General features: G+C 29.4%; 1 protein-coding gene across 2 annotated transcripts; it reads right to left on the bottom strand.

The window, feature by feature from the left end:
* Positions 1-332: 332 nt before the first annotated feature.
* On the bottom strand, positions 333-6,069 carry LOC107912749 (AFG1-like ATPase). 2 transcript variants are annotated; one of them, XM_041074743.1, is made up of 16 exons: positions 5,708-6,032; positions 5,315-5,363; positions 4,916-5,223; positions 4,724-4,803; positions 4,269-4,369; positions 3,989-4,111; positions 3,696-3,765; positions 3,204-3,290; positions 2,994-3,059; positions 2,674-2,766; positions 2,498-2,554; positions 2,278-2,406; positions 2,100-2,190; positions 1,594-1,682; positions 1,054-1,247; positions 333-678 (listed from the first exon to the last, which is right to left on the bottom strand). In XM_041074743.1, exons 3-16 carry the CDS (start codon positions 5,139-5,141, stop codon positions 582-584), a joined length of 1,503 nt encoding a protein of 500 aa, XP_040930677.1. In that variant the 5' UTR covers positions 5,142-5,223; positions 5,315-5,363; positions 5,708-6,032; the 3' UTR covers positions 333-581. The 2 variants fall into 2 exon arrangements, with proteins under 2 accessions (XP_040930677.1, XP_040930676.1); XM_041074742.1 differs by lacking the exon at positions 5,315-5,363 and having other exon boundaries at positions 5,708-6,069.
* Between the last annotated feature and the right edge of the window lie 21,501 nt (positions 6,070-27,570).

The following is a 27,570-nucleotide window of genomic DNA, read 5'->3' as shown; positions in this document are numbered from 1 at the left end:
GGAAAAAAAATTATCAATTACATTAATGAATATTGTAGAAGTTTAATATTATATAATTATTTTTTATGGATTCATTTACTATAATTTAATCTATAAGTTATTAAATATTAAAAACTTTCTTGTAACAAATTTTATCAACAAAATCAATTTAAAAGTTAAAATTTATTTAAATTTATTTATTTTTTAACATAAATATAAAATTATTTAATTTGAAATTTTATAAAAAAAAATCAAAATAAAACATGCTTCCTTAAATTTAAAATGTATTTACATCATTTACTTGTAGTTAATTTAAAGTTCATATTTATATAAAGATTATCAGACAAATAGACTTGGATTATTCATTATTATTATTAAATATGGTTAAAATTTGAAGGTCACGTTTTAATCCAAACTTACACAAATGACAATGTGGTTGCTAACATACATAGATCCAACCAACACCAAACAAAATAAAAATGAAATGCAAAGAAGTTGTCCTGATCAAATTCGTGACCAAAGGCACCGAGGGTCAGCTGAAACGTTGTTGAATGTATGTCTTTGTTATTGGGTTTAGAATTACACATCTTGGCTGTATGCTTTTATACTTGAGCGGCATCTGCCTTGGGAAATTGCTGAGAAAGCTGCCTCTCCTCCGCGTGCTGTTCAAGGTATTCTTTGCTGTTCATTTCTGTTAGTCTGCATAATTGTATTTCAGAGTCAGATTTTCTTAAAAGAAATCAATGTCATCCTGGATATGCCTAATTACCCAACACCAAACATTCCAAATTGTCGGACATAGGTATGAAGTTATAATCTTCCAAATATATATAGAAAGAAGTTAACCATGCCTGCATCTAATACTCACTTCCGAATCTGGATAACAAAGAATTTTAGCAACAGACATGAAGTACTAAACAGAAGTAAAAGCTTTAAACCTCAGAGTCTGCAGGGTACGCTCATATCAATTGGTGTTTGATTGCAGTAAAAACTAACGAAAAACTAGTACAAATAAAAAAGTTCAGAAACATAAATAAGACACGGTTTATATGTGAAGAAGGTTAGCATTTGTACCTACTAATGGTGCGGTCTTTTGTAAATCCCAACTCATTATCCACACAAAGGTTTGAATCATCATTTCTTCTTGACCTCGAGGAGGTTCTAGGAGCCATATGCTGGGCATCTGAAGCGGTTACGATATTTTCAAATAGTTCTAGTGGGGTACCCTCGGCAGTACACAACAATCTGGCCTTGTTCTCATACATTACCTGAAACAGGGTGGAAAAAATGAGAAATAACATTTGCTTTTCTTTTTCTTTTTCTTTTTCTTTTTTATAACAATGAAGAATCAAAGTCAAGATACGGATCTATCATATATTTTCATTCATCCCAATAGGACTGCTAGGTAGCAATTCATTCATCGTAAACAGAATCATTCCAGTACTCACAATACTGCTCTGCATGCATTTACTGTATCTCATATACAACCAAACCAATATCTATCTAGAGACAATAAAGAAAGAAATGAGATTAAACACTTCTCTGTAACTATGAAAGACTAGTCTTATGAGATCCAAAAACAGTCAAACCTATATAAGAAGCAATGGAGCATACATCAACTAAAGTGACAAACCGATATGCTGCTGTCCTGTTGTGGAGCCCGAATTTTGGAACACCTTCCAGCGCTAGGGTGTGAAAGTTCTCTGCAAGAAGAAGGTAATATGAGAAATATAATTGGAACGTATCCAGGAAAAAAGAAAAATTAACCAAAAGGAGATGCCTAACGCATCTTCCATCAAAAGAACTAAATCCACAGGCTGCTCCGACCAAGGAAGCCTCCCTTTGACAAAATGAGTGTGTCGAATACATCAAGAAGACCCAACTTTTAGTAAAAATGAATATGGTTTCTTCTGTTTATGCTGGAGGAACACGGTTAACATAATAAATCAGACATTTTCATGCAGTTATTGGTAATGAATGCCAGTTTACCGTAGGAATAACTATAAATTATTTTTCTAATCTGAAGTACCAAAATTATTCAAGACATCCTTATCCTAATCAGTTGAGACTCAGAACAATAAAAGCAGTCTAGACGTCAACATTGCTCGAGTATCACTTACTGAACAATCCAAAGTAGTCTGCAGCCCCAAGAGGTTTGTCACAAAGTTCCTCAAACGAGAAATAAGCACATCCATTAGCACCAAGGGGAACCTGGTCAAAAGAAACAAAAAGGAAACATTATCAATCAATCAAGACATGTACCCTACATTCAATAGAATTTAGTACAATAGCACATACCTGCAACGTCCTACCCATAACTACTTCAACCACTTGTGGACTAGCAACATGTTCACCAATCAACTGCTGAAAGGTCGTTTTTAGTAGGCTGGACAAATCTTTGCCAATGAAGTAGAAACCTTCTTCTGCCTGAGCATCAGAATCAGAATATGATAATTTCAGGCTAGATTGGCAGAAATGAAATTTCAGTCAATCTACACAAGAATGATTTATATCATACCGAGGTCAGTTTCCGGTAGTCTACTGCTGAACCAATTTCATGAACAATACATCTTTCCTACAGAAACATATGCTCCGGAGGTTTTAGCAACTTTTGAACAGGTCATTGAACTTCACTTACCACCCAACAAATGACCAAATACCCAATTTACTACATTAAGATGTCTGCACCCATACCTTCAAAGTGGCAATGAAGGGTAGAAAAAGATCCCTCTGCAATCCACCTTCATAGAGATTATCTGGAGCACGATTTGAAGTTGCAACAAGTATCTACACTTCCTCCCATGAGAGTCCAAGCAATTAAGTTTAATGTTTAATTTAAATAGAAAATGAGTGCCAACACAAAATAATTACAATTACAACAAGATATGTTTATTGCAACAAGTATCTACACTTCCTCCCATCAGAGTCCAAGCAATTAAGTTTAATGTTAATTTAAATAGAAAATGAGTGCCAACACAAAATAATTACAATTACAACAAGATATGTTTACTTACAACTCCATTGCTAAATAAATGTCCAAAGAGACGATTCAATATTAATGCATCAGCTACATCAGTCACCTACAAAAGACCACATTGCAAATCAAAATTTGACTGCAGAAATATGAAGAAACTGATTTGAATGTTAATCAGAATAATAAATGATAATTCAATAAATTTTTTTCCCTTGTTTGAGGAAAATTAATAGAACTACAAACGTTGTACCATAAATTCATCTAGACACAGTAAAATCGCATCATCAGATATCTCTCCTGCCACAACTTCAAGTGGATCTGCCACACCCCTGTGCCTCTGCAATTGTTAGTCATTGTTATAACTCGCCAAAGCATCAGAAGATCGTTTTGTCAAAAAATTCCAACTACTTGTGAAATCTTGAAAATGAGAAAATCTTATGTCTGATCAAGTGCATAGTACATACACATTAGGACATGGGTGCATAAATAAATGCACATAAACAGGTTGCAACCTGGCAAATATGCACATTCAGGTAATTGTCACTGACACTATCAATAACTTTAAGGTAGAAATATCACCAGATGCCAATTTATACTTAAGAATAATGAGCAAAACAGAAGTTGAATTGAAACAGCTCGATTACTATATTCATTTCTAAGTCTTGTCTGCAATACAAGGTGTTACTTACTTAATCACTAACTTCTTCAACTAGGAGAAACATACGATCATACATATTCTCACCTGCAAGCGGCTGTGGACATCCAACATAAAGTCGTGAAAATGTATCCTTTTCTTCCTCCAATTGCAGGGCCTGAAACAGTGGAAATAGAACGTATGATAGGGATCAGCAAATATGAGCAATTGGGACGGCTAGCAATGATGAGTCAGATATCACAGGTTTACACACATAAGAAACCATATATTATGTGGACATATACCCATATTTTGAGTTGAATACGATTTTATCTCCATTATTGTAACTAACAGCATGATATATGATAAATTACCAAAATAAGCATGCTAATGAAACTTACAATTGATCAAAGAAGAGGTCCATCAACATAGTTTTCCCAGTGCCTACTCCTCCGTAAAGATATAGTCCCTTGACAGGGGAGTATGAAGACTGTGGCATTAAACGAGACCAAAACCACCTACTCCTGAAGAAAAACTAAAAATTGACGAATGAAATAAAACAAGAAGAATGCAGTAAAACTAAATTGTGTTTAATATGAACAGCATGAATACAGGCTATCCATAAACAAACAAAATGGGAAAACAGGGGACTAACATGGGGGCAATAAAGCAGAACATTACCTAACAGGTTTCTCATGAACCGCATAGCGATCCAACCGACAGGCTGCAGCTGACTCAACAATCTCATCATAAAGTCTTTGAAGTTCTCTTAAAGTGCCTACCTGCAAAAATCACTATTACAATAATGTCACAATGCTACCTGACCACCACACCTCAAAACTGCCTAGCAGAATACCAGCAGAACACATGATTTCCATATAATACAAACCAATTAATAACTACAAACACATGATCTCCATATGTTACAAGCCATGTCACACGAAATTCCTATTAAGTATTGAGCAGGTGAGCAAAGTTTCATCCAAATAGTGCATTGCTCTTGATTGATAATCGGTCGGTTCAAACAAACAACAACTCGAATATCAAGAATAAGACCCTTATAAATTTATTTACTTAACAATTTATCCTCAAAAACAAAATAAAAAACAAATGCAAGCCTAAAGAGAAATTCATACCTGGCAGGCATCACCGTCAAAGAGCTCACCAGCTTCAATTCTTCGTTCATACTCCACAAGGGGGCCTCCTCTGTTCACCTCTGCATATAATAATAATAATGAAAAAATAAAATAAAACAACAATTTGGCATCAGGTGTATTTCCTAAGCAAATTTACTACTTAAACAGAAAAGAATGGAAAGGGAATAGAACCTGTGATGTCAACTTTACTTGAAGCATCCGTTGAGAAAGGTGTTAATATAAAAAATGCGGGGAATAAAAATCTATGGATTTCGGCATTATCAGGAAGTCTATAAACAGAAGTAGAATTGATTTCAATCAAATGGCTTGGTTTCCTTAAAAAGGCACTCGAATAACTTTTCATCGGCTGTGGAAAAGCTGATCTTATGTTGCGAACTGATCGAACAGCCGCTCTCATTTTCAATTAAAAACAGAATTCCAGTAAAAAGTTTATTCTCCAACTAAATAAGAGCTTGAAGTTCTTAAACTCCTTCAGTTTCCTGGAAGAAGAGAAAAAAAAAAGTTAGTCTGCAAATTTATGAAACCCAATAAATTCTGGAATTAAATTTTAAAAATAAAAATAAAACCCACTTGTCTGCGCAGCCTAAATATTTCATCATCAATCAACTTTTGCTCTTTTCTGAAGAGAATAAGAATATATATATATATATATATAGAGAGAGAGAGAGAGAGAGAGGATTAAACAGGAATTTTTTCTAATCAATGAATAATTGTTCGGCGTGAATTAAAAGGTTGAATATTGACAAATCACAAAAATTACAGAAAAAGACAGGAAGTGCTAAAGCAGTCAAGCCTCTTATTTCTTCTATGATATTAGTATATATTGAAATCTAAACGGCGTTCGATCCTAATGCTTCAAATTTCCAGTTTAGAAACAAAATTAAGAAAAGAATTTATGAGGGAAAAAAAGAGAGTATGGATTATTCGGACGTCAAATGAGAAAATAAAAGTAAAATAACTCACCTGATCAATTCAGTAGGCTCTATTAAATTTTAGGACATATAAAATATATGAGATTCCCAAGTAGGAAAACAAGGAAACAAAAAAAAATTAACTTAAAAAAAAAAAAGAAGAAGAAGATTGATGCGTTGAAATTGTTTTTGGATTGTGGGAACGATAAGCGACCCAAAGTTTCAGGCAAGTCCCTCCCAAGAAACAGGGAGAAAAGAAAGAAAAGAAAAGAAAAGAAAGGGGGGTGTTGGAGGAGGTGAGAGGAGACCGAGAACGCCGACTTGGTATGGTTTACACGTAGGCTTGGGCTGTCGTTGCAAAGGCACCAAGTCCTATATTTCTATATTAATACATGTGTTAAATCTATTTAAATATACCTAATAAAAAAATCAAATGGAGGCTTTGCCTTACTTGGTAAAAGTAAGGTTTTTGATTCTTGGATTTTTCTGTTCAAGACTTGGGGTTAGTTATCCATTGCTGTTACGGTTAAAATGTGTGATAAGAAAAATTTTGTGAAAAAAATATAGTTTGTTCTTTTTTAGTCTTTTTTTTATTGGGAGTAAATTTTCTAATTTTTTTTTAAATTACCCGATAAAATAACTTGATATTAACTCTTCTAAAAATAAAATTTACAAAATAGATATTTATATAAACTCTGAGTTTTATTAAACGATGTAAGATATGATTATATATGAACTCATAATTCATTTGTAGTTTGCTCCTAAATAAAATAAAATTGCTTGTTTTTTTAACTAACAACCTAAACTTGAAGCCTAAACTTAATTCTTAAAAATTAAAGACAATTTTTTACAATATTAAACTCTGACCAAATATATTTTGTTATCTTTAAATGCTATCTTTTGTCTAAGATTGTTCAAATTATAATTTGAGAAGGTTGGTCGTTAGACAACTAATTATTATCTTTAAATTATTTTTGGGTAATTCGGGTAAATAATTCATGTTATTTATTTTATAATTTTTTTATTTCTTTTATTTTTTTGTCATGAAAATTTTATACATTTATTTGTGTTATTTTTTGTTTTATAATAGTCTATTAATTTATATTTAAAAATATTATTTACACTTGTAAATTTTTTATCTTTTCCTACAAATAAGAAAATAAATAAATATTTTCTCATAAAAAATATTTTTTGTAAATATGTAAAATTATTTAAGTAATTTTCTTGATTGATCTAGTCTCAACTCGACACTAAATTTACATTTTTATTTTATTTTATTTTCATGGGAAGAGAGGTAGAATTTTTCATGTTTGAATTTAAAATTATGTGTTAATAGAAAACAAAATAATAATACAAATTATTTGTCACCAATTATTTATTGACTAATGTACTTTTTACTTTTAGAATTATGAGAAAGGATTGTATGAAACAGTGACGTCACGTCATCTGTATTTCTTTCCAATAGTTTTATGCCAGATCAATATTCTTATCTTGAAAAAAATCAAATCCAAATTAAAATCCTGAAATTCAGGATAAGAATATTGATGTGACATAAAACTATTGGAAAGAGATACAGATGACGTGGCATCACTGTTTCATACAATCCTTTCCCTTAGAATTATAGGGAAATGTAAAAATAAACATATCAGGTTAATACAATAATATCTATATTTAGCATATTCAAAAATAAAAACTAAATTATGTATCACTATATTATCTCTATTAATTTTTACAACGATAATATCTGTATAAGAGTTTATATAAACTCATATCCCACATCGCTTAAGAAAATAAGGAAAATGAGACTTGAGGCCTATATAAATATCTATTTTGTAAATTTTATTTTCACTAGATATGAAACCAAAAAATTAAAAAATTTATTTGGGGTAAAAAACGTTTCCTTCTATCAATATGCAACGTTTTCTTGTAAATTCGTTGAAAAAGCTTCCAGCAATTTTTGTTATTTCAGGTTAGTCTCATGATTTTTAGAAAATACAATCTAATTTAGTAATTTTTTTTAAAAAAAGATATTTTTGGAAAATTTGCTCTTTTATTACTGTCAAAAATTGTGGTTTAAGATTAAAATGTGTTAAAAATTAATTAAGTTATATAATATTTAATATTACGGTACATGAAGTATAAATTTTAAATATCTTTTAAGTAATTAATATAAATTATTTGTAAAATTAATGACACATAAAATATTTTAAAAACTTAAATATAATAATAAAATAAATTTAAATAATTTAATATAATGGTACATGAAATATTTAAATAATTTAATATAATAATATATAAAATATAAAGTAATCTAATTTTTTATATACCTTTTAAATAGTTAATATAAATAAGGGTATGTTGATCATTTTTACTTCAAAACACAAAAGTCAAAAGCATTTAAATATTGGATTTTATCTTTGGGTGGAAAAGCACTTTTCCACCACAGATTTTACCCTAAAAGCTAGGTGTTCTTCATTGTTTTTAATGTGGAAAAATAATTTTGGAACCCTAAACGTATTGAAGAACAAGGTTTTATTATGCTTACTTATATGTTTAGATCTCTAAGTCTTACCATATGTATGTTTGAATTATTTTAATTCTCAATCGGTTTATGCTGTAATAAATTAATTGTATTTTATAATTGCTTTGACATGTATTTATATTAGCACTTTAATTTTATTATACTTGTAAACTTTCAAAACTACAATAAAAAAAAAGGCCAAATTAATGTTACAAAAATAAAATGTAATGTGGTATTTTGAGCTTTTTTTTTACTCTTTTTTTTTTAAATAATTCTGATGCATGCATGAATAAGATGAAATTTATTAAATTAAATTCACCAAAGCTATCAATTTCAAGTTAAAAAATTAAAATGACTTAAGACGTATTTTTAGATGGGATCTAAACATTTTTAGGTTGAGATGTCTTTTGACCGAAAGATCTTTCTATTAGCTTCGAAATGCATCTTTGAATCACCTTATTTCAAGTTACAAGAAATTATAAATTTTGGGCTTTAATTCGAGTTTAAATCATATTAAATTTGATTTAAAGGTTTAATTTTGATTATATATGAACCCAATATTGTATTTATTAAGTTTTATAGTACTGGATTTATTTATTCTAAATTTTAATATATTTTTAAGTATTTTAAGTTGTTTAGAAGTTTTATATTTCTTAGTTAACAAGAAAATTTAGTTCAACTAGAACTTCTAATTATTCGGGCTAATTAGAGTCTCATTATACTTAGAAGTTTTATTTTTTATGTAATTAACTAGCCTATATGAAGGCATTTTCTGTTGGAAAAAATGTAGTTTGAAAACGGTTTTCTTGCACAGCTGAAAAAAAAATTGGAAATCAAGCCAGTTTGTAATATTTATAGCAATAAACTCTTCTCGAAAAGTAATGTGCTTTGTGCGAAATAAATTTTTGACATTCTCAACTTTCAACCAAACGACCTTTTCCATTATTCTTGTACTACGAATCACTTTGAGTGTAGATTAGAATAATTACGAATTAAAAACAGAACCAAAATTAATTTTCTTACTTTCAATAAGAAAGTAAATCTCTCTCTTATATAGAAACAGGTATAATTGTTATTCTCAGAAAATAGAATTTATACTTAGAAAATAAATTCTCATTATTTTCGGGAAAAATAACAATATCTCAAAGTTGTATGTTTTTAGCCCTACCAATGTCATCTATTTATAGGAAGAGATAGAGAAACTCTAGTTAAATTACTAGAAAACAAATAATATTTATTTAATAGAGAAATAATCTCCTAGTTGAATTAGGAGAAAGGGGCAGCTAACCCTAGTTAAATACATTAGGGTTGTCACCTCTCATACATATTTTGAAGGGATTTGGGCCTCTCTTGTATCGGATCCAATTATACGTTCTTCTTGGACTTTTAATCCAGCACTTTATAATTTAATTCAACTTGATACATGTTTTTCTATTTCCTAAAATAAATATTATTAAATTGATTTAAACTAATTAACTAGTTTTCTAATTAAATAATTTTCTCATCTCAATTCTAATTTCGTTAAAGTCATGGCACCTTTATCGTAAAAGAATCTATGAGAAAAAAATATTTAATTTCTACATTCAATGGATTCAAATGGCAAATTAATTTTATTTTATTTTTTAATTTCAATTATTTTCTTAAATAATAATTCGAAAAACTTAAATTAATTCTCAAGTCATTTCCATTCTTAGTGAGAAAACGTATTCATTTCTAAATAGAACCTTATTCTCTAACTTTATCATTTATCAATTTTTGTTCATTTGCTTTTAAATGCAATTCATTTCTAGTTTCAACGAGCTAGCGAAGGGACCGATTGGACATATGTGATTATAGAAAACAAGGGATTATATTCTTGTGTATTCCGGAGAAGATCTTACTCCTGTCAGATATATCGATTCTAGCTTCCAAATGTGTCGAGATTCAAGGAAATCGATATTATTAGGTTGTGCCTTTGTCCTAGGTAGCGGGTCCATAGTGTGGAGAAGTGTCAAGTAGAGTTGTACTACTGACTCCACTATGGAGGTCAAATATGTGGCTGCTTCTAAGTCTACAAAAGAAGCAAAATGGATTTGAAAGTTCCTTACGAATCTTGAAGTCATTATCAGTATGGAAAAAGCTATCACACTATATTTTGATAACAATGCGGCAATAGCTAACACCAAGGAAACCAAAAACCACAAAAGGACAAAATATTTTGATAGAAAGTATCATATCATAAGGGAGAAAGTAGCAGAAAAAGTCGTGGATGTCAAAATCGTATTAGAGGATAACCCTACGGACCCGTTTACCAAGCTACTAGCCAGGAGTTTTGAGAAACAGGTGGGAAGCATGAGAATGTCAAATATGATAATCTACTAAAGTGAGAGACTGTTAGATCTGGTGCCCTAAGTGTAGTAAATTCGTTTCTGTATTTGTATTTTTTTCAAACATATTGGTTTAATAAAATTATCTATGAATTACTTTAATATCCTTTAAACAAATTAGGATTTGTCTATCGAGTCCAAATTAGGGAGATGATTATGACTCTTAGAAGATAGAGACATAAATGTGACTGACTGAACTGACTGTACATTAAATAGGACCAAAGTAGAATAGATCCTGACTTGATTTACAGATTTATTCACTTGTGTTGTTCATAGTATGACATACCTTAATCCTGAGTGGATGGTGGGCTATGTATGCGTGACTCGTATACTTTGATGTAAGTAAAAGAACGAGTTCAAATAGATAAGGAATATACTATTTTTGCAGTATGTAGCATCATTATCAATAGTGAAATTCATAGTCTAAGAAATGGGTAAATGATATCCTCTCATTGGCATTACATGATAGATGAAAAGTAACTGTGATCACGAGTTGTTTGTCTTTGTGATGAATAACTTAATTACTATTCAATAGTAATTAACTTTTCATGAAGGAAGATGTAATGGTTACAATGAGATAAAATAGGATCATAATGGGAGAACGGGCCCAAAGAGATTAATGATATCCTATGAGGGTAACACACTTACGACAAGTTCATTAGACGAGCACTAGTCGAGTAGCTTTTGTAATGGTATATAATTTGGGAGAACTCAGTCACGATACTATAGTGGAATGACTTCGTGAATAAATAAGTTTATAATTAATAGATGAAAAGTTGGAACTTAATTATAAATCATTTGAGCCCTAATTACATATATGTCCAATCGGTCCCTTCGCTAGCTCGTTGAAACAAAAAATTAATTGTTTTTAGAACCAAATGGATAAGAATGATAAAGCTAGATAAATGAATTACATTCGGAAATGAATGTAGTTTATCACTAAATATGGAAATAACCCGAGAATTAATTTAAATTTTTTGAATTATTATTTAATTAAATAATTGAAGTTTGAAAATAGAATTAAATTAATTGGTCTGAATTTGTTAAACATGAAAATTAAATATACTTTCTTATAGATTCTTTTAAAATAAATTTGTCATGACTTTAATGGAATTAGAATTAGGTTGAGAAAATTATTTAATTAGAAAATTAATTTAAAAAATAAGATTTAATTTGGGAAATAGAAAAACATGTATTGGGTTAGATTAAATTATAAAGTGTTGGGTTAAAAGTCCATAAAATGCATATAATTGGACTCAATATAAGAGAGACCCAAAACCCTCAAAATATGTATAAGGGGCGACTAACACTAATTCAACTAGGATTCTTCTATTTCTCCCTATAAATACATGGCACTTATAGGGCTAAAGATATATAAGTTATATATAAATTTGATATATTGTTAATCTACCCGAAAATATTTAGAATTTATTTTCTAAGTATAAATTCAATTTTTTGGGAATAACAATTCTACCTGTTTTTATAAAGAGAGTGATTTACTTTCTTACTGAAAGTAAGAAAATTTTTTATAGTTTTGTATTTGATTCATAATTGTTAGAGCCACCACTCGAAGCGATTCATGATACGAGAATAACGAAGAAGGTTGTTTGGTTGAAAGTAGGGGACGTCTAAGATCTGTCTTGCACAAAACACAAGTACTTTTTGAGAAAAGTTTATTGCTATAAATATCACAAACTGACTCACTTTTTATTTTTTTTTAATTTTTTGCCACGGTAGAAAGTTGTTTTTAAACTAGATTTTTTCCAACAATGAGAAGCCCATCAACCTCATTTTTTTTTCTTCTCCATCATACTAGCAACTCTCCATGGTTGTTCATATTCTTCCTCCACATTTTCTTGCCAATTTATCCATTTTTTTTTAAAAGTCCCATCTTCCACCTTGAGATTTTGCTAAAATCTATTAAAAAATAACCTCTTAAACTTATTTCCACAATAAATCTCACCATTATCTTAGCGTTTGATGGATTTTTGTATGAAAAATGAAGCTTGGGAGAGAAAACTTCAAGAAGGTAAAATAGTGTTTTACTAACCCTTCTAACAAGATCTTTAAGTTTATTAGTTATGAGAAAGCTTAGAAAGAATTTTTATTAATATTTTGATATATTTTTGGTGTATGAAAAAAATTAAATGATGAGAATGGAGTTTCCAAGCTAAAATGAGGATGGAGTCAAATAAAGGTCATAGCGTAATGGAATTCCGTTAGAGGTTTCACACTTATGTACGTTTTATATTGCCTTCAGGCCTTGCACTTATGTAAATTTTAGTGTGGTGCAATTTATGCTCTTATGAGCTCCTTGGTGTAGTAGAGGGATGTTTTACGCTATTTTACAATTTAGCCCTTAGATGCTTATTAGTGCTATGGAGGAGTCTCGTGTATTCGAGTCAATTTTACTAGAGTTTACAATGGGCAACAATGAATTAAATGTTGATAATCAACTTTAGATGTGACTATAGATGGCTAAAAGAAATACTAAGGGTTATGAACTAAATTTTTTATAACTAAAATATAAGAAAATAACGTAAATGAACAAATAAAGAAATGAGAATTTAAATTGGTAAGGTACTATAAAAGTGTAGGTCTTAGTTAAAGAGATGAAAATGAAATAGACAACTCCAATAGAAAATAAAGGCCAATAATAAGAAATAAATGTTTATGTATGTTTTGAAAAGCTAAGAAACAAAGGCTTAAAGAATTACGAGGAAGAGTAATTTTTGAACGAACTTTTCATAAGCTATTGCCTAATGAATCATTAAAATGCAAGTTGAGCCCCACAACTCAATTAATTTAAAGGAACTTGATTAGTGACACTAGAATACGATTGAAGTGAATCTTATATGACATGCCTAAGGGTCTCAATGTTAACAAGGAATAGGATAAGTAGGTTTATCCTTGGTTACTTAGTAAACTTTTAAAGCTCATGCGTTAGTTGGTTAAAACGCGTAGGTAAAGAACCTTGTTTGAGAAGCTTGAAGCCTTGTTCGAGAGCACCGCATCACCCATCAAGTTTTTAAGGTTGTTCTTTAATTATCAAATGTTATTTATGTAGGTTATTGCCATGTACATAGAGACTTAGAATATCATAAATGTTTATAAGTGTTTGAATTTGTAAAATCAAGTGTTGTTTGTAACCTCCTTGAAAGGTTTAAACAAGTATTTGAATTATAAATTGGATTGAACATGTTTATGACTTGGGACTGTGTTTATATATGATTTAGTAATGTTTTTAAATGCTTTGGAACCATGAGACATGATTTGATTGTATTTAAGGATACTTTAGAGTATTTTAAATTGTTTTAGGGACACTTAGTGAGTGATGTCACAACTACGGAGTTGCAAAGCCGCAATCACAAGGTCCAACATTGCGACTTTGCATTCCCATCGTCGCGACCATATTAACTTAGATAGTCGCGTCGCAATGTCCTAAGTTTCTCATCACGCCCCTATAACGACCTTGCATTTCTTTCAAGTTGTTTTGACCTTTCGGAGCCCATTTTGGATTCTGATCACCTCTGATTAACTCAAAATAAATTCTAAACGGTTTTAGATTGTTTTTAAAACTTTCAATTTATCTAAAACATATTTTAATTATTTAAAAAATGTTTTAAACCCTAAATCCTTACAAAAAATATTTCTTACACTTTCATGCTTCCATGGCATCTCCCATTTGTAGCGATCATCAGGATGGGTGATGAGTGTTACATCTCTTCAACTTTCTCTCTGTCCTCGTCTTTTTCAACTATTTGCTTGTTAAGGTGAACCGTCCTCCTTAACACCACCATATATTCCTCCTTGTTGTACCTTGTATAAACAATTTCAATTTTATTAATTATAATTTGTATATTGATGTTGTACTGATTTCTTTTGAAGTATGTATTGATATTATTTTTTATATTATATTATATTGGGGGAAACAAATAATTATGTTTTAAACCTTTGTATTTTAAATTATTATTCTTTGTTTAGATTATAGTACATTATCCTGAATATTGTTAATTTTTTACTAATTTTTTTTAAGTAAACTTAAAATATTACATATCCGAAACGTTAAATTTATATAATGAAAAATTAAATCTATTTAATACAGCAAAATTGCTTTAAATATATATTTTCTACATCTAACATACGCACCAATTGTATATAAACATTATTTAATCACAAACCATAAATTCACTATTTTAATTCATTTATTTTCATCTTTTCACTTATACTTAACATTTATATTCATTTTTAAGTGAAAAAAAGTACATTTACATTTTTTTGTTGTTATTTATATTGAGGAAATTAGTTTTTAAATAACATAACTTAAATTTCGCATTGTTTTCAAGAAATTCATGAACACATTTTTTTTAAAAAAATAAAATTTAAAAGGTTAATATTTAATATACTAGTGATGCATTTTTTTTAACTTTGGCAAGTAAAACTATAAATTTGTCATGTATTACATTTCTTTTTTAATTTTTTTTCCTATAACTTATTTACATTTGTCATCGCCCTAATTTTACTTGTAAAACTTTTAAATTTTATAGTAATGTATCAAATATTTTCTCATTTTAAAATCTTTATAATATCATAAACATTTTCAATACTATTTACACCTTAATAGTTTTCTTTCACAATATTTATACGTTTAATACACTTAATTATTCACAGATATATTATATTTTAAATAATTTTTACACAATAATCCGTGTATTGTCCAGGTAAAAAAACTAGTATAATATACAAACATTTTTGAAGTTTTATGTCTCTTTCTTAAAAATAAAAATATTTCTTTCGTAAAACTATGCATTTTTTTTTAATTTTCACTAAAATAAAATAGTGTTTAATAAAGTTATATAAGTCAATTTATTTTTTTAATACATTAAAATCATTTTTCAGGTAAATGAGATTTTTTGTAGGATTATTGTTAAATTAAGCTTGAACAAATAGATATATATTTGTGTTGATTTAATTAAATGAATATGTTTGCAAACGTTAAAAAATAGCTACATGATTGTATAATTAAATATGTTTATAGATAGTAAACAAATAACAAATAAATAAATTTATAAATAATCAAATATAAATATTAATAACTATATTAAAACAGCACACTAAAAATAATAATTCTGTATACTATAATATTGAATTTGAAATATTATAAAGTTCCAGTTATGCATAGACATCAAAAGAATAGGAGAAAGACAGTGGCTCTGTTCACCAGGGTTGGCCCCACTTACAGTGGGCATTTTAATATCATTATTGTGTTTTATTAGGCTTTGCTGCTTCTCCTGATTAGGTTTTCTTTGCCATAGGGGGATAAGGATGTCTTATTTCCTTCAATTATTGGACAAACAAAGTGCATCAAATCTATCATGCTACAAAGTTCTATTTTTTCTTTTTCAGATGTCAATCATGGTTTAAAAATTTCTAGTTATTAATTTCCAAGTAAAAATTACATTGTCATTTTAATAGTTATATTTTTATTCCGTAAATTTAATAATTAAATATATTTTAATTTATAAATTTGATGACGTGACATTTTAAAATTATTTTATGTTATTATCTAGAATTAAAAATATATACAATTTATATTTTTAAGTTATGGTGAACTACAATTTTTAAGTATTATGTCTCAAATCTTAATGTAATCTAAATTCAAAAATCTAAATGGTTGAATGAAAAAAGTTATATTAACCCTTTTTTAAGTTCGGAGGCTTCTTTTTATCAAGTGATATCATTCTCATTGAAACACGTTACCATTTTTATTTATTATTATGAAGTAGACCATTTTTCTTACAATTATGGGCTTTTTTTTTTGAGGAATTTTGATTTAAAGATATACGATATGGTAATAGGATTATATAAATGTAAAATTATGAGGTGAAATATTATATATCTTGTTTGTTTATTTAACTAAAATATAAGATTTTGATGTTTGATTGATGGAATGTAAAACTAGTTAGAATATTTTATTAAATTATTATTGTTATCAAATTTATTTTTTAACAAGTTTAGCTCTTTTTAAAAAAAATATTTTTAATTTCAATTTTCATAAAATTATTAGAATTTTTATTTTTTATTACAATTTATATATTGATAAGTAAATATATATATAATGTTGAAATAAATTTATGAAAATTGAGACTAAAATGTATTTATACTTATCAATATATAAATAAGTAAATATTTTTAGTAAATATAAGTAAAAATTATTTTTAATCTCTTATTTTTATCACAATTTATATATTGATAAGTAAATATTTAATTTATATATGAAAATTGAGACTAATAATTTTATGCGTCAACTAATTCAAAGCTCTTCTTCAGACCAATACTCAATCCAATCAGTTAGCTGTTGACAAGAATACTTTTGATTGTCCATTATATTACATGCATGATTATTTATCATATAATAACAAGGAAAATAATCTAATCATGAATGAAGTATCACAATTCTTTTCAAATAAGCATGCTAAAAATTAAGATTATCATTAAAATATAAAAATTATAATTATTTTATTAATAGTGTTTTTATATAAAATATGAAATAATTTTATTAAATTATATTTATTATTTTAAATTGATTATCACTTGACTAATGTTATAGTTATATACGAATTAAAACTAGTATCTAATCCTATAAATTGATTATTACTTAATTAGTGATATAGTTAGATATGAATTACAACTAAGATTTAATGCATTCAAGTAGAATTTAAAGAATCACGGAGAAAAAAGTTTTTTAGTTGTATTTGATATGCTTTGTTTTCATCACAAAGAAAATTCTGAGTTTTATTATTATTTGATACGGAGTAATAGCGTGACATGTTGAAGTTGCTTTATTTTAGTAGCGGAATTATTCAATTGAGAAATTAGTTTTAACCTAATTTTAATTAATTATAAATAATATTTTTAATTTATTTTTTTGTATAATATAATTTTTATTCTTTTGATTTATACAATTGAGTTGAAGTTGGATTTAACGTATTAACATAAAATAATAATTAAATATTTTTTATATTAATTATTAATTAATTAGCATTATTGTTATATTTCAATTACATTTAAGATTAATTAGTATAAATAGTGTAATATATTTTAATTATTTTATTAGATAAAAAAATAAATGTGTATATTTATGTGCTATGCACGTAAAATCTGAGACTAGTACTGAGGAAAATATGTTTAATTAAAAATCTTAAAAATAAATTTTGAAAAATTAAAATTAAAATATTTAAAAATAGAAAAAAGAAATCCATTATTTATGTTTTTTAAAAACTAGAAGCTTAGACTTTAAATGAATTGTAGATTAAAAAAAAATTCAAATGAATTTAGTTTTAACTTAAATCCATACAAAGGTAATGATATTGATTTTCAACAGTTTTCTTTTTTAAAAATATTTATGATATTATTCAAATTTTTAGTTAAGTTAGTGTCACAAGTTAACTAGGCACTAATTCGATTAGGAAAAATACAAAAATATCTTTTTATATTTAAAATAAGTTATATTATCTAAGAGTAATTAATCTTATTATTTAAAAATAATAAAAAATTGCATATAATGAGATTTAAATCCACATCATTTCCATTAATAAAATCTTAACTTTACCACTAAACCAAAGTCTTTAACTTGAAATATTTTGTACATTGCAAATTTTTTGTATATACTTTATTACCTCCATCGTGTATATATTGATAACATTATTGAATGAGTTGGTGTCACAAATTAACTTGACATCAACTCAATATTGATTACAACACTATGATAAACAATTGTGGTGTATTTACTATTCTTAATATGATATATTTATGTGTTTAAATTTTGTTTTACTTACAATTTAATCTATTTTTTCATTTTAATATCGTACATATTGCATGTGGTATTACTAATTAGTTTCAAACAATAAGTTTCATTATTTGTTGTATGTTATTTTTAAACTCACCCTTGTGTTCCAAATATATGGTTTCTATACGCATACGCGTGTGATAAAATTTCTAGTAATTTTAAAGTATGACATCTACTGTTTAATTGTTAAAAGAGAGATTTTTTTTAATCCGTCTTAAATTTTATTTGAGGAAAACAAGATAAAATTGATTAAAATAATAAAAATAAAGGGTAAATTTGTCCAAATTAAATTTTGAACTACATATAATCTTAGATAACCTAAGGAATGCGTAATGTTGAGATTACACCCTATATTCCAGCATATTGATACTATTTGGGAATGTGAGATTATGTTAGCATATTAGTATGGGATATTATATTTTAGCAATTTGATTCCTAATGAGATATTATAGAATATTATAATGCGATATTATTTCTTAGCAATTTGATTTCTAATGGGATATTATAGAATATTATTATGCAATATTATCTTTTAGCAATTTGATTCATATGTAACTACTACTGTATAAATATATATACCTTTGAGGTCTATTAATAAAATTCAAGAGATTACCTTATTCTTGTCATGGTATCTCATCAAGGTTTTTGATAATTTTTTTTCATCATTCTAAATGACTGGCAGTGAGTTTTCTCCTCCTCCTCCACCATCAGAGGGCGAAACTTCTTGGTTATCGTTGAGCAATAATAGTCTTTTCTAACACTGTTCGATAATAACCAATCAATTGATTGAATGGTAAATCCAAGAATAATTGGATTATTGATACGGGGTGTTCAAATCATGTTACGAGTGATCTTATGTGTTTGACAAATGTGAGAGATGTTGTAGCATGTTCCGTAGGACTCCCAGATGGCCAAGTAATGGTGGCTACCCAAGAAGGAAAGGTTAAATTGATGGGGAAAAAAATCACTTAAAACACGTTCTTTACGTTCCTAAATTAAATTGTAATTTAATTTTGGTTTCCTAGTTGAATGATGATATGAACTATTTTTGTAACACCCCGAACCCGTCTTCATCGTTGGATTAAGGTTAAGGAGCATTACTGAGCAATTCAAGACTAATTTGAAACAAAACAGAAGTTTTAAGAAAAAGTTACAAAAATGTAAAAAAGGGGTCACACGGCCATGTGGCCAAGCTGTGTGACATAGCCCAGGCCGTGTAACAATCGAACAAAGGGACACATGGCCATGTCACAACCTGTGTCTTCACCCGTGTAACTCACTGAGTAAGGTCAGACGACCGTGTCACAGGTCGTATGCTAGGCCGTGTCACAGGTCATGTGCCAGGCCGTGTAACTCTTTGACTTGCCACACACGGCTATGTCACAGGCCGTGTGCTAGGTCGTGTAACTCATTAACTTAAAACACTAGGAATTTACACATGACACACGACCGTGTCGCCAGGCTGAGTAATCCATAATTTGACCCTAAAACGAGCCAATTCAAGGCCAAAATACACCTAACCATCCATCCCATTTTGTTCACACATTCATGAGACTTAAACATCATTCAAACTTATCTAAACATACCATTTCAAACATCCTAATTCATTCAACCAATATGCCATTCAAAGGCACCACGTTTAGACCAAAACATCAATAACCAAAACAGGTCAATATAACCATACCTCAAGCACAAAACCTAGTTCATTTATTTACCAAAAGATATCACAAATGACCATTTACATGCCATCACAAACATACCAAAACGGTCTTATATACAAGCATTTAAAAGTGACCAAAATGACATAACTTGGTAAGGCATTAAAGTTCGTCAAACCAAACATAAACTTCAAAGCATATGCATACCAAAACATCCATTACACATTACAAAGATCCTATACATGCCATTATTAACCTTGGCCAAAATACTCAAAAACTACCAAAATGATTGCTGGATAGTGTGATTGATCTCTGACAAGCTTCCAAACAGTCGAGCTTCCGATAATATATAAAACAAATGAAAATAACTGTGTAAGTGATGAGTTCTTAGTAAGCTTGTATAAATTCAAACATAACTTACCATTACTTTAGCACAAACTATAAAATATGCATAATGTCATTACTAAGACCATATACTTAGTATAAGCCTATACAAGCACCATCAAACTCACAAGTTAGTATGCTTATCCATGATACAAATGAGTTCAATCATATAATAAGTAAATTTCATTTACACATCGTTTAACTCATCAACCTTTTCATATGATCATGAACCACTTCATTTGTATGCTTACCATGCTATTTCCTTTACTTACCCATTAAACTATCTAGAATTATATCAAATACTTGGGAATGCTCACACATAGTGTGCCTTTCTGTATAACCATAACCTTTCATTTTCAATAGTGTTCACACGAGTAATGAAATAGAATGTTAGCTACATGATGCTATTCACACGAGCTGTGGAGAATCTGCAACAAATGCAAGACCTCAGCCATCGGTAAGACATTCAAGATCAACACCCGAAACATAAAATCCCTAATGACATGTCATTCGTATCCTAAGAATTCTTACGGTTCAAACAGGACTTGTTATCCGTCAATTAATCATAGCATCGATACATGTATGTTCAAATCTATTTATAACTAACACAATTTAGTAGATAGTCAATTTAACTAACATTAATACAATTACAATTCATATGAACTTACCTTGATAACTAGGGTCGTGGAAGTAGAGTTGCAAACTAATCCGAAGATTTAGCTTTTCCTCATTTTAAGTCCGGTTGTTGTTTATCTTGATATAAATAGATAATTTCATTCAATTAAGTACTTCAAGTATTCAATTCAATCCATAATTCATATATATGCAAAATTATGAAATTACCCCTAATATTTTAACTTTTCACAATCTAGTCCTTAAGCTCATTACTTGAATATTAATCGTTTTAACCTAAATCCACAAGGGACCTTGGTACTACCCATAATTACCAACATTTCACAACAAAACCTATGAATTTACACTTTCAATAATTTAACCCCTAATTCAAAATTCATCAAAAATCACTAAACAAAACATGTTTATTTTACAACCAAGGTTAATAATCTATCAAATAACTTCAAAACCTATTCAAAAACAACCATAGAAAGCCTCCCAACCTTTAACAATTTTGCAAATTAACCCCCGAGCTAACTAGATTAAGTTAAAATGAACTCAAAAACATAAAAATCATTAAAAACAGGGCATAAAATCATACCATGCAAGAAGAAACTCAAACCGAAGCTCTCCCTCATAAAAAATGGTGAATTCGTCTAGGAAAAGAAGAAATAAGAAAGATGATAACATTTACTTAGTTTATTTTAGGTTTATTTACCAATTTACAATCTTACCCTTATTAATAAAAAATTTCAAGTTAACATTGTCCATATTTGTCCACTAACTCTTTAAATGGTATAATTACTATCTTAGTCCATTAGTTTAAGATTTTATAGCCATTTGACCCTTTTAACTAATAGAATTCAAATTTTACACCTACTTTTTACCTAATTAACCATTTAAACTTTAATTTTTTTTTAAAAAATTTCATAACAAAATTTTAATATGACCTTAAAATAATCCCGTAGATATTAAATAAATATTAAAATAATAACTCACTCATTGATATTGTGGTTCCGAAACCACTGTTTTCTACACCACTGAAAACGGGTTGTTACAGTTTTGTCCAATTTTCTACTAACATTTTTTCTATTCAAGACCTTCATTTGAGGGAGCTAATTGAAACGGGTGAGAGACGAGATGGCTTTACTACTTCCGAAAAGTTTTGACGGTCAAAGCGGTTTCAATTGAAGCTTCATCCTCTTTAGAACTTTGGCATAGAAGATTGAGTCACCCTTTTGGGAAAGTAGTAAATTTAATTCCTTATGTTAGTAACTTTAGAGACCATCTGAATAAAACATGTGAAATTTGTCATCATGTTAAACAGACTAGAAATAGATTTCCAATTAGTGAATAAAAAGTCATTCGTATTTTTGAGTTAGTTCATTGTGATTTATGAGGGTTTTATGACACTCATTCATCTTGTGGATATCATTATATTTTTACATTGGTTAATGGTTTCTCTAGTGTTGTTTAGGTATATCTATTAGTTAATAAAAAGGAGGTTTTCAAAGTTTTCATGTCATTCATTGCTATGGTTGATCATTAATTTTCTCAACAAATAAAGTGTGTTAGAGTGATAATGAGACAAAATTTAATTGTCTCTAGGATTATTTTCTTACAAATGACATTATTTTTCAAACATATTGTGTTGGTACTCCTCAACAAAATGAGAGAGTGGAGAGGAAACATCAACATATCTTAGATGTAGATCATGATTTGCATTTCTAGGGAAACCTACATATATCTTTTGGGAGGAGTGTGTGTTGGTTCCTTCTCATCTCATTAATCGAACTCATTTACCTTGTTTTAGAGGAATATGTGTTGGTTTGCTAGTCAAAGTCGAAAGTGTGTTTTTGTTGGCTACTCTTTTGGTAAAAAAGGGTTGGTATTATATGATCCGGATTTTAAGAAGTTTATTGTGTCACGCGATGTGAAATTTTTTGAGGATATTTTTCCGTATTTGTTTGGGAATACTGCAACCTTTGAGCCTGACAATGTTGCTCGCCATATAGGATTGCAGATGCAATTTTTTATACATATTTTGGTGAATTAGAGGTGTTGCAACTCGCAAAAGTTCCTTCGCTTTGCTACTCTGTAGCCTTTGTGTAACACCCCTAACTCGTATCCATTGTCGAAATAGGGTTACAAGGCATTACCGATCAATACACATCTTTCACAAACATTTATGCATTTCAATAACAAAATAAATTCATCTCAATAATATTGTCCCTTCTAAGGTCCTACGAGACCTTAAAACATGCTTAGGAGTGGTTCAGGACTAAATTGATAACATTCACAAACTTTGATAAACTTATAAAATTTTCAAACTTTAAAAGGTCACATGCCAGTGTGAACAGGTCGTGTGCCTCACACGGTTATCAGACACGCCCATGTCATAGGCTGTTTGAAAATAGGGCATACATACTGACTTGTACCACATGGCAAAAGACACACCCATGTGCCAGACTGTGTGAAATCAAAGGGGGTTACTGACTTGGGTTACACGACCGACCACACGCCCATGTGCCAGCCCATGTGCCACACACGGCCAGTAGACACGCCCATATGTCTAAGCCGTGTCAAAACTGTAGGGTATACTGACTTTAATTCGAAGGGTACCCCAGGGGACACACGGCCATGTAACATGACCGTGTGTCGCACATGGCTGAGACACAGGCCTGTGTCTCTACCTGTGTGGACAAAAATAGGCCATTTGCAAGGCCAATTTGCCACCCTTTTCTCATGCTCACCTAGCCATCAAAATGGTATCATATCATCACAAATATGGGCAGCCAAAACATGCCAATTCACAACATTTCATGCCATTTGATAATCAACCATTTCAGTACTTAAATTCTCAACCAATTCATAACAAAACAATATACCAAAAATCAAAACAAGCCTACACATAAAACATTATATACATCTCATGTATCACATATTAAACCCATAATTCAAGCCAACTTAAATAGCCTTACATATCAATATTTACAAGCCAAATCTCATGGCTAATATCATAACTCAAAACATATCAAAATGACACTAGCCTATACATGCCATATACCATATATACAAAGCTCCAAAAGTACTAACAAATAGTCGATAGTATGATGATATCCCGATGATCCCTGATGTCTGAGCTAGCTTCGTTAATCTATAAAACATGGAAAGAACGCACAAAGTAAGCTTTAAAAGCTTAGTAACCATATACAAATAAAGTTATCACATGAACATTTGCATTTCAATTGAAATATGTTTAACATAGCTAATATCATTCAAATTCAAAAACCTTTCCATTGAACATATATTCAATGTCTTAATCCAATTCATCAAATATTTCCCCTTTCAATATTCATATGAATTTCGTACGTACTTGAGTCACTTAGCTCATTCACTTATTATTTCTCGACTTGACTTTACCCGTTGAACCGTTCGGAATCATTAAGGATACTTGAAAATCACATAAGCTCGTACAATGTCATATCCCAGATATGGTCTTACATGTTATCACATATCGATGTCATTGTCCCAGACAGGGTCTTACACGAAATCGATTAACGATGCCAATATCCTAGGCATGGTCTTACACATAATCTCAATACAAAGCCAATGTCCTAGAAATGGTCTTACATGTAATCATATCTCGATAACCTAATGTCATGCCATTCGTATCCTATACTATTCCTAGGGTTTGTACGGGACTTTCAGATGTCGTAACTTCGTCAATTCATGCTCATACTTACTCATTCGACATTCGTAGCAATACAGTGATAATAAAATATATATAATTCAATTCAAAGACATTTATTTGCATAGGAACTTACCTCGTAGTTGGAATAGACGAATTAGATCAATTACTCGATAACTTTCAATTTCCCTAGATTTAATTTTGATTTCCTTCTTTCAGGATCTATATAAATTCAAAATTAAATATTTTATTCCTCAATTCATTAAATTTCATCCAAAGCACACAATTTAGGGTATTTTACATATTAACCCCTACAATTTCACATTTCTTACAATTTAATCTTTATTTCACAAAATTACAAATTACATAATTTCTTTCTAATTTCATGCTAGCCGAATTTCATATAGCTTCATATCAGCCATATTTTCATTTATTTCACACATTTAACCACACATTTTACACTTTTCACAAATTAGTCCCTTTTATGAAATTTCACTAAAAATCACTTTACAAAACATGGTAATCTATCAACAAATACTCATTCTCCATCATCCAAAATTTAAGAGCTCAAGATATCATCAATGGCATTTTACAAAATCATCAACACTTTCAAAAATTGAAGCATGAGCTAGCTAGAACACGAAGCAACGTTCACAAAAACATAAAAATTATCAAAAATCGAGCTTAAAACATACCTTAATCAAGCTAGATAAGTGTCGAACCCTAAATGAGCTTCAAGCTTTCTTTATTTTCTTTATTTTCGGTTATGGATGATGAAAATAAAGATGATAATGTTTTTGTTTTAATTATTTAAGCTTTAATACATAAATTACAAAAATAACCTTTGTTTAAACATTAATAAATCACCAATTTAAGGCTATTAATGTCCATTAACCTTATAAATGGCATAATAACATCATAAGGATCTTATATTTAACAAACCATAGCTAATAAACACTTTTAACTTATAGCATGCCACTTTTGCAATTTACGCAATTAAGTCCTTTTTCTCAAATTGAGCTATTAAACGATAAAATTAGCTCACGAAATTTTCACATATATATAATCACATACTGTAAACACAAAAAATAATATTAAAATAATTTTATGACCTCAAATTTGTGGTTTCAAAATCACTGTTCTAATTTAGCTAAAACTAGGCTGTTACACTATGAGTTCGCCACCGACGAGTTCTCCGACACCTATGGTATCTTCTTCTTCAACCAATGACATGGGGGTATAGAGGAATTTGGGTAATGATGAGCCTGAATTAGGACGAGGGCATAGGGAGAAATTTCCCTCTATGAAGCTTTGGGATTTTGTCACTCATACCGTCATAAAGAAAAGTCCATCTCTCACCTCACTTGTTTTAAAGCCTTCCTCAAGTACTCTATTTCCTATAATGCATTATGTTAATTGTGAAAATTTTACTATGAAATGTAAAAATTTTCTTGCAGTTATTACTGCAAGGGTCGAGACATAGTCTTCTAAAGAGGCTATAAAGGATGCAAAATGATGTGATGCTATACAAAATGAGATTTTTTCTCTAGAGGATAATGAAATATGGTCTATGGAAACACTTCCTCCTAGAAAGAAAGCACTGGATAGTAAGTGGGTGTACAAGATTAAATATAACTTCGATGGAAGTATTGAGAGACTTAAAGCTCATCTTGTTTGTTTTGGTAATCACCAGGTAGAAGGTATTGACTACAATGAAACTTTTGCACTTGTAGCAAAAATGGATTGTTCGAGCTTTCTTAGTTATTGCAGCTTCGAAAAATTGAGAGTTACATGAGATGGATATCCATAATGCTTTCCTGCATGGTGATCTTGATGAAGAGGTTTACATGAAACTTCCTCTAGGTTTTACTCTAGGTCTTCAATCATATTCTGATTATTCTCTCTTTACATACACTAAAGGATCTGTACGCATTAATGTGCTAGTTTATGTTGATGATTTGCTTATATTTGGGAATGATTCCGCTTCTTTGAAAACTTTTAAAGGGTATCTCATTTCTTGCTTCCATATAAAGGATCTTGGTATTTTGAAATATTTTTTGGGGATAGTGGTAGCTCGTAGCTCTTTAGGGTTATTTTTTTGTCAAAGGAAATATGCACTTGATATTATTTTGGAGGTGAGTCTTTTGGAAGGAAAGCTCGTAGAATCGCTAATAGAACAAAATCATAAAGTAGTGCATGCTACAGGGACAGTTTTGTCTGATCCTGAGCTATACAGACGGTTTTTAGGTCACGTACGAGCTCGGACGAGCTCAAAATGACCAAAATATTGCAAGTGGTCCTGCCCAGTGGCTAGGTGTTGGTATCGATACCCTAGGTAGCGATACCTAGGCTTGATACTTTAGGAATTTAGCTACTATCAAGCCATGTTCCAATACCTATAGGTTAGGTATCGGAACCTTGGTTCCTCAAGGCAAAAATCAATCTAAAAACACTTAAAAACATCCTCAATCATCACCATATGATGCTAATAGGTCTCCAGTTATTTGAACATTTAAATATAGCTTTGATTGAAATGATAAAGTTAAGTTAGTAAAAATATGTTAATATGGGTTTGAATTCTATTATTTCCATTATATGCATATATTTTTCTAGATTTATCAAAATACAAAAAGACATGAATATTTTCAAAATAATATTTCTTAAATCATAAAAGAAAGGAGTTTTTGAAAAAAAATTCTAATTAAACTGAGATCAGTTAATAGTTAACACCTACTCAATTTATTTTAAGATATATGATATAGATTATTAAACACTGATAAATGCTTTTCTAAAACAAAAAAAAAAGTAGTAAAAGTATCACAAACTGTCCTATA

The sequence above is a fragment of the Gossypium hirsutum genome, chromosome A08 (assembly GCF_007990345.1).
Source record: "Gossypium hirsutum isolate 1008001.06 chromosome A08, Gossypium_hirsutum_v2.1, whole genome shotgun sequence".
NCBI classification, from domain to species: Eukaryota; Viridiplantae; Streptophyta; class Magnoliopsida; order Malvales; family Malvaceae; genus Gossypium; species Gossypium hirsutum.
The sequence above is the reverse complement of the archived record's forward strand: the minus strand, read 5'-3'. Positions and strand labels throughout refer to the sequence as shown.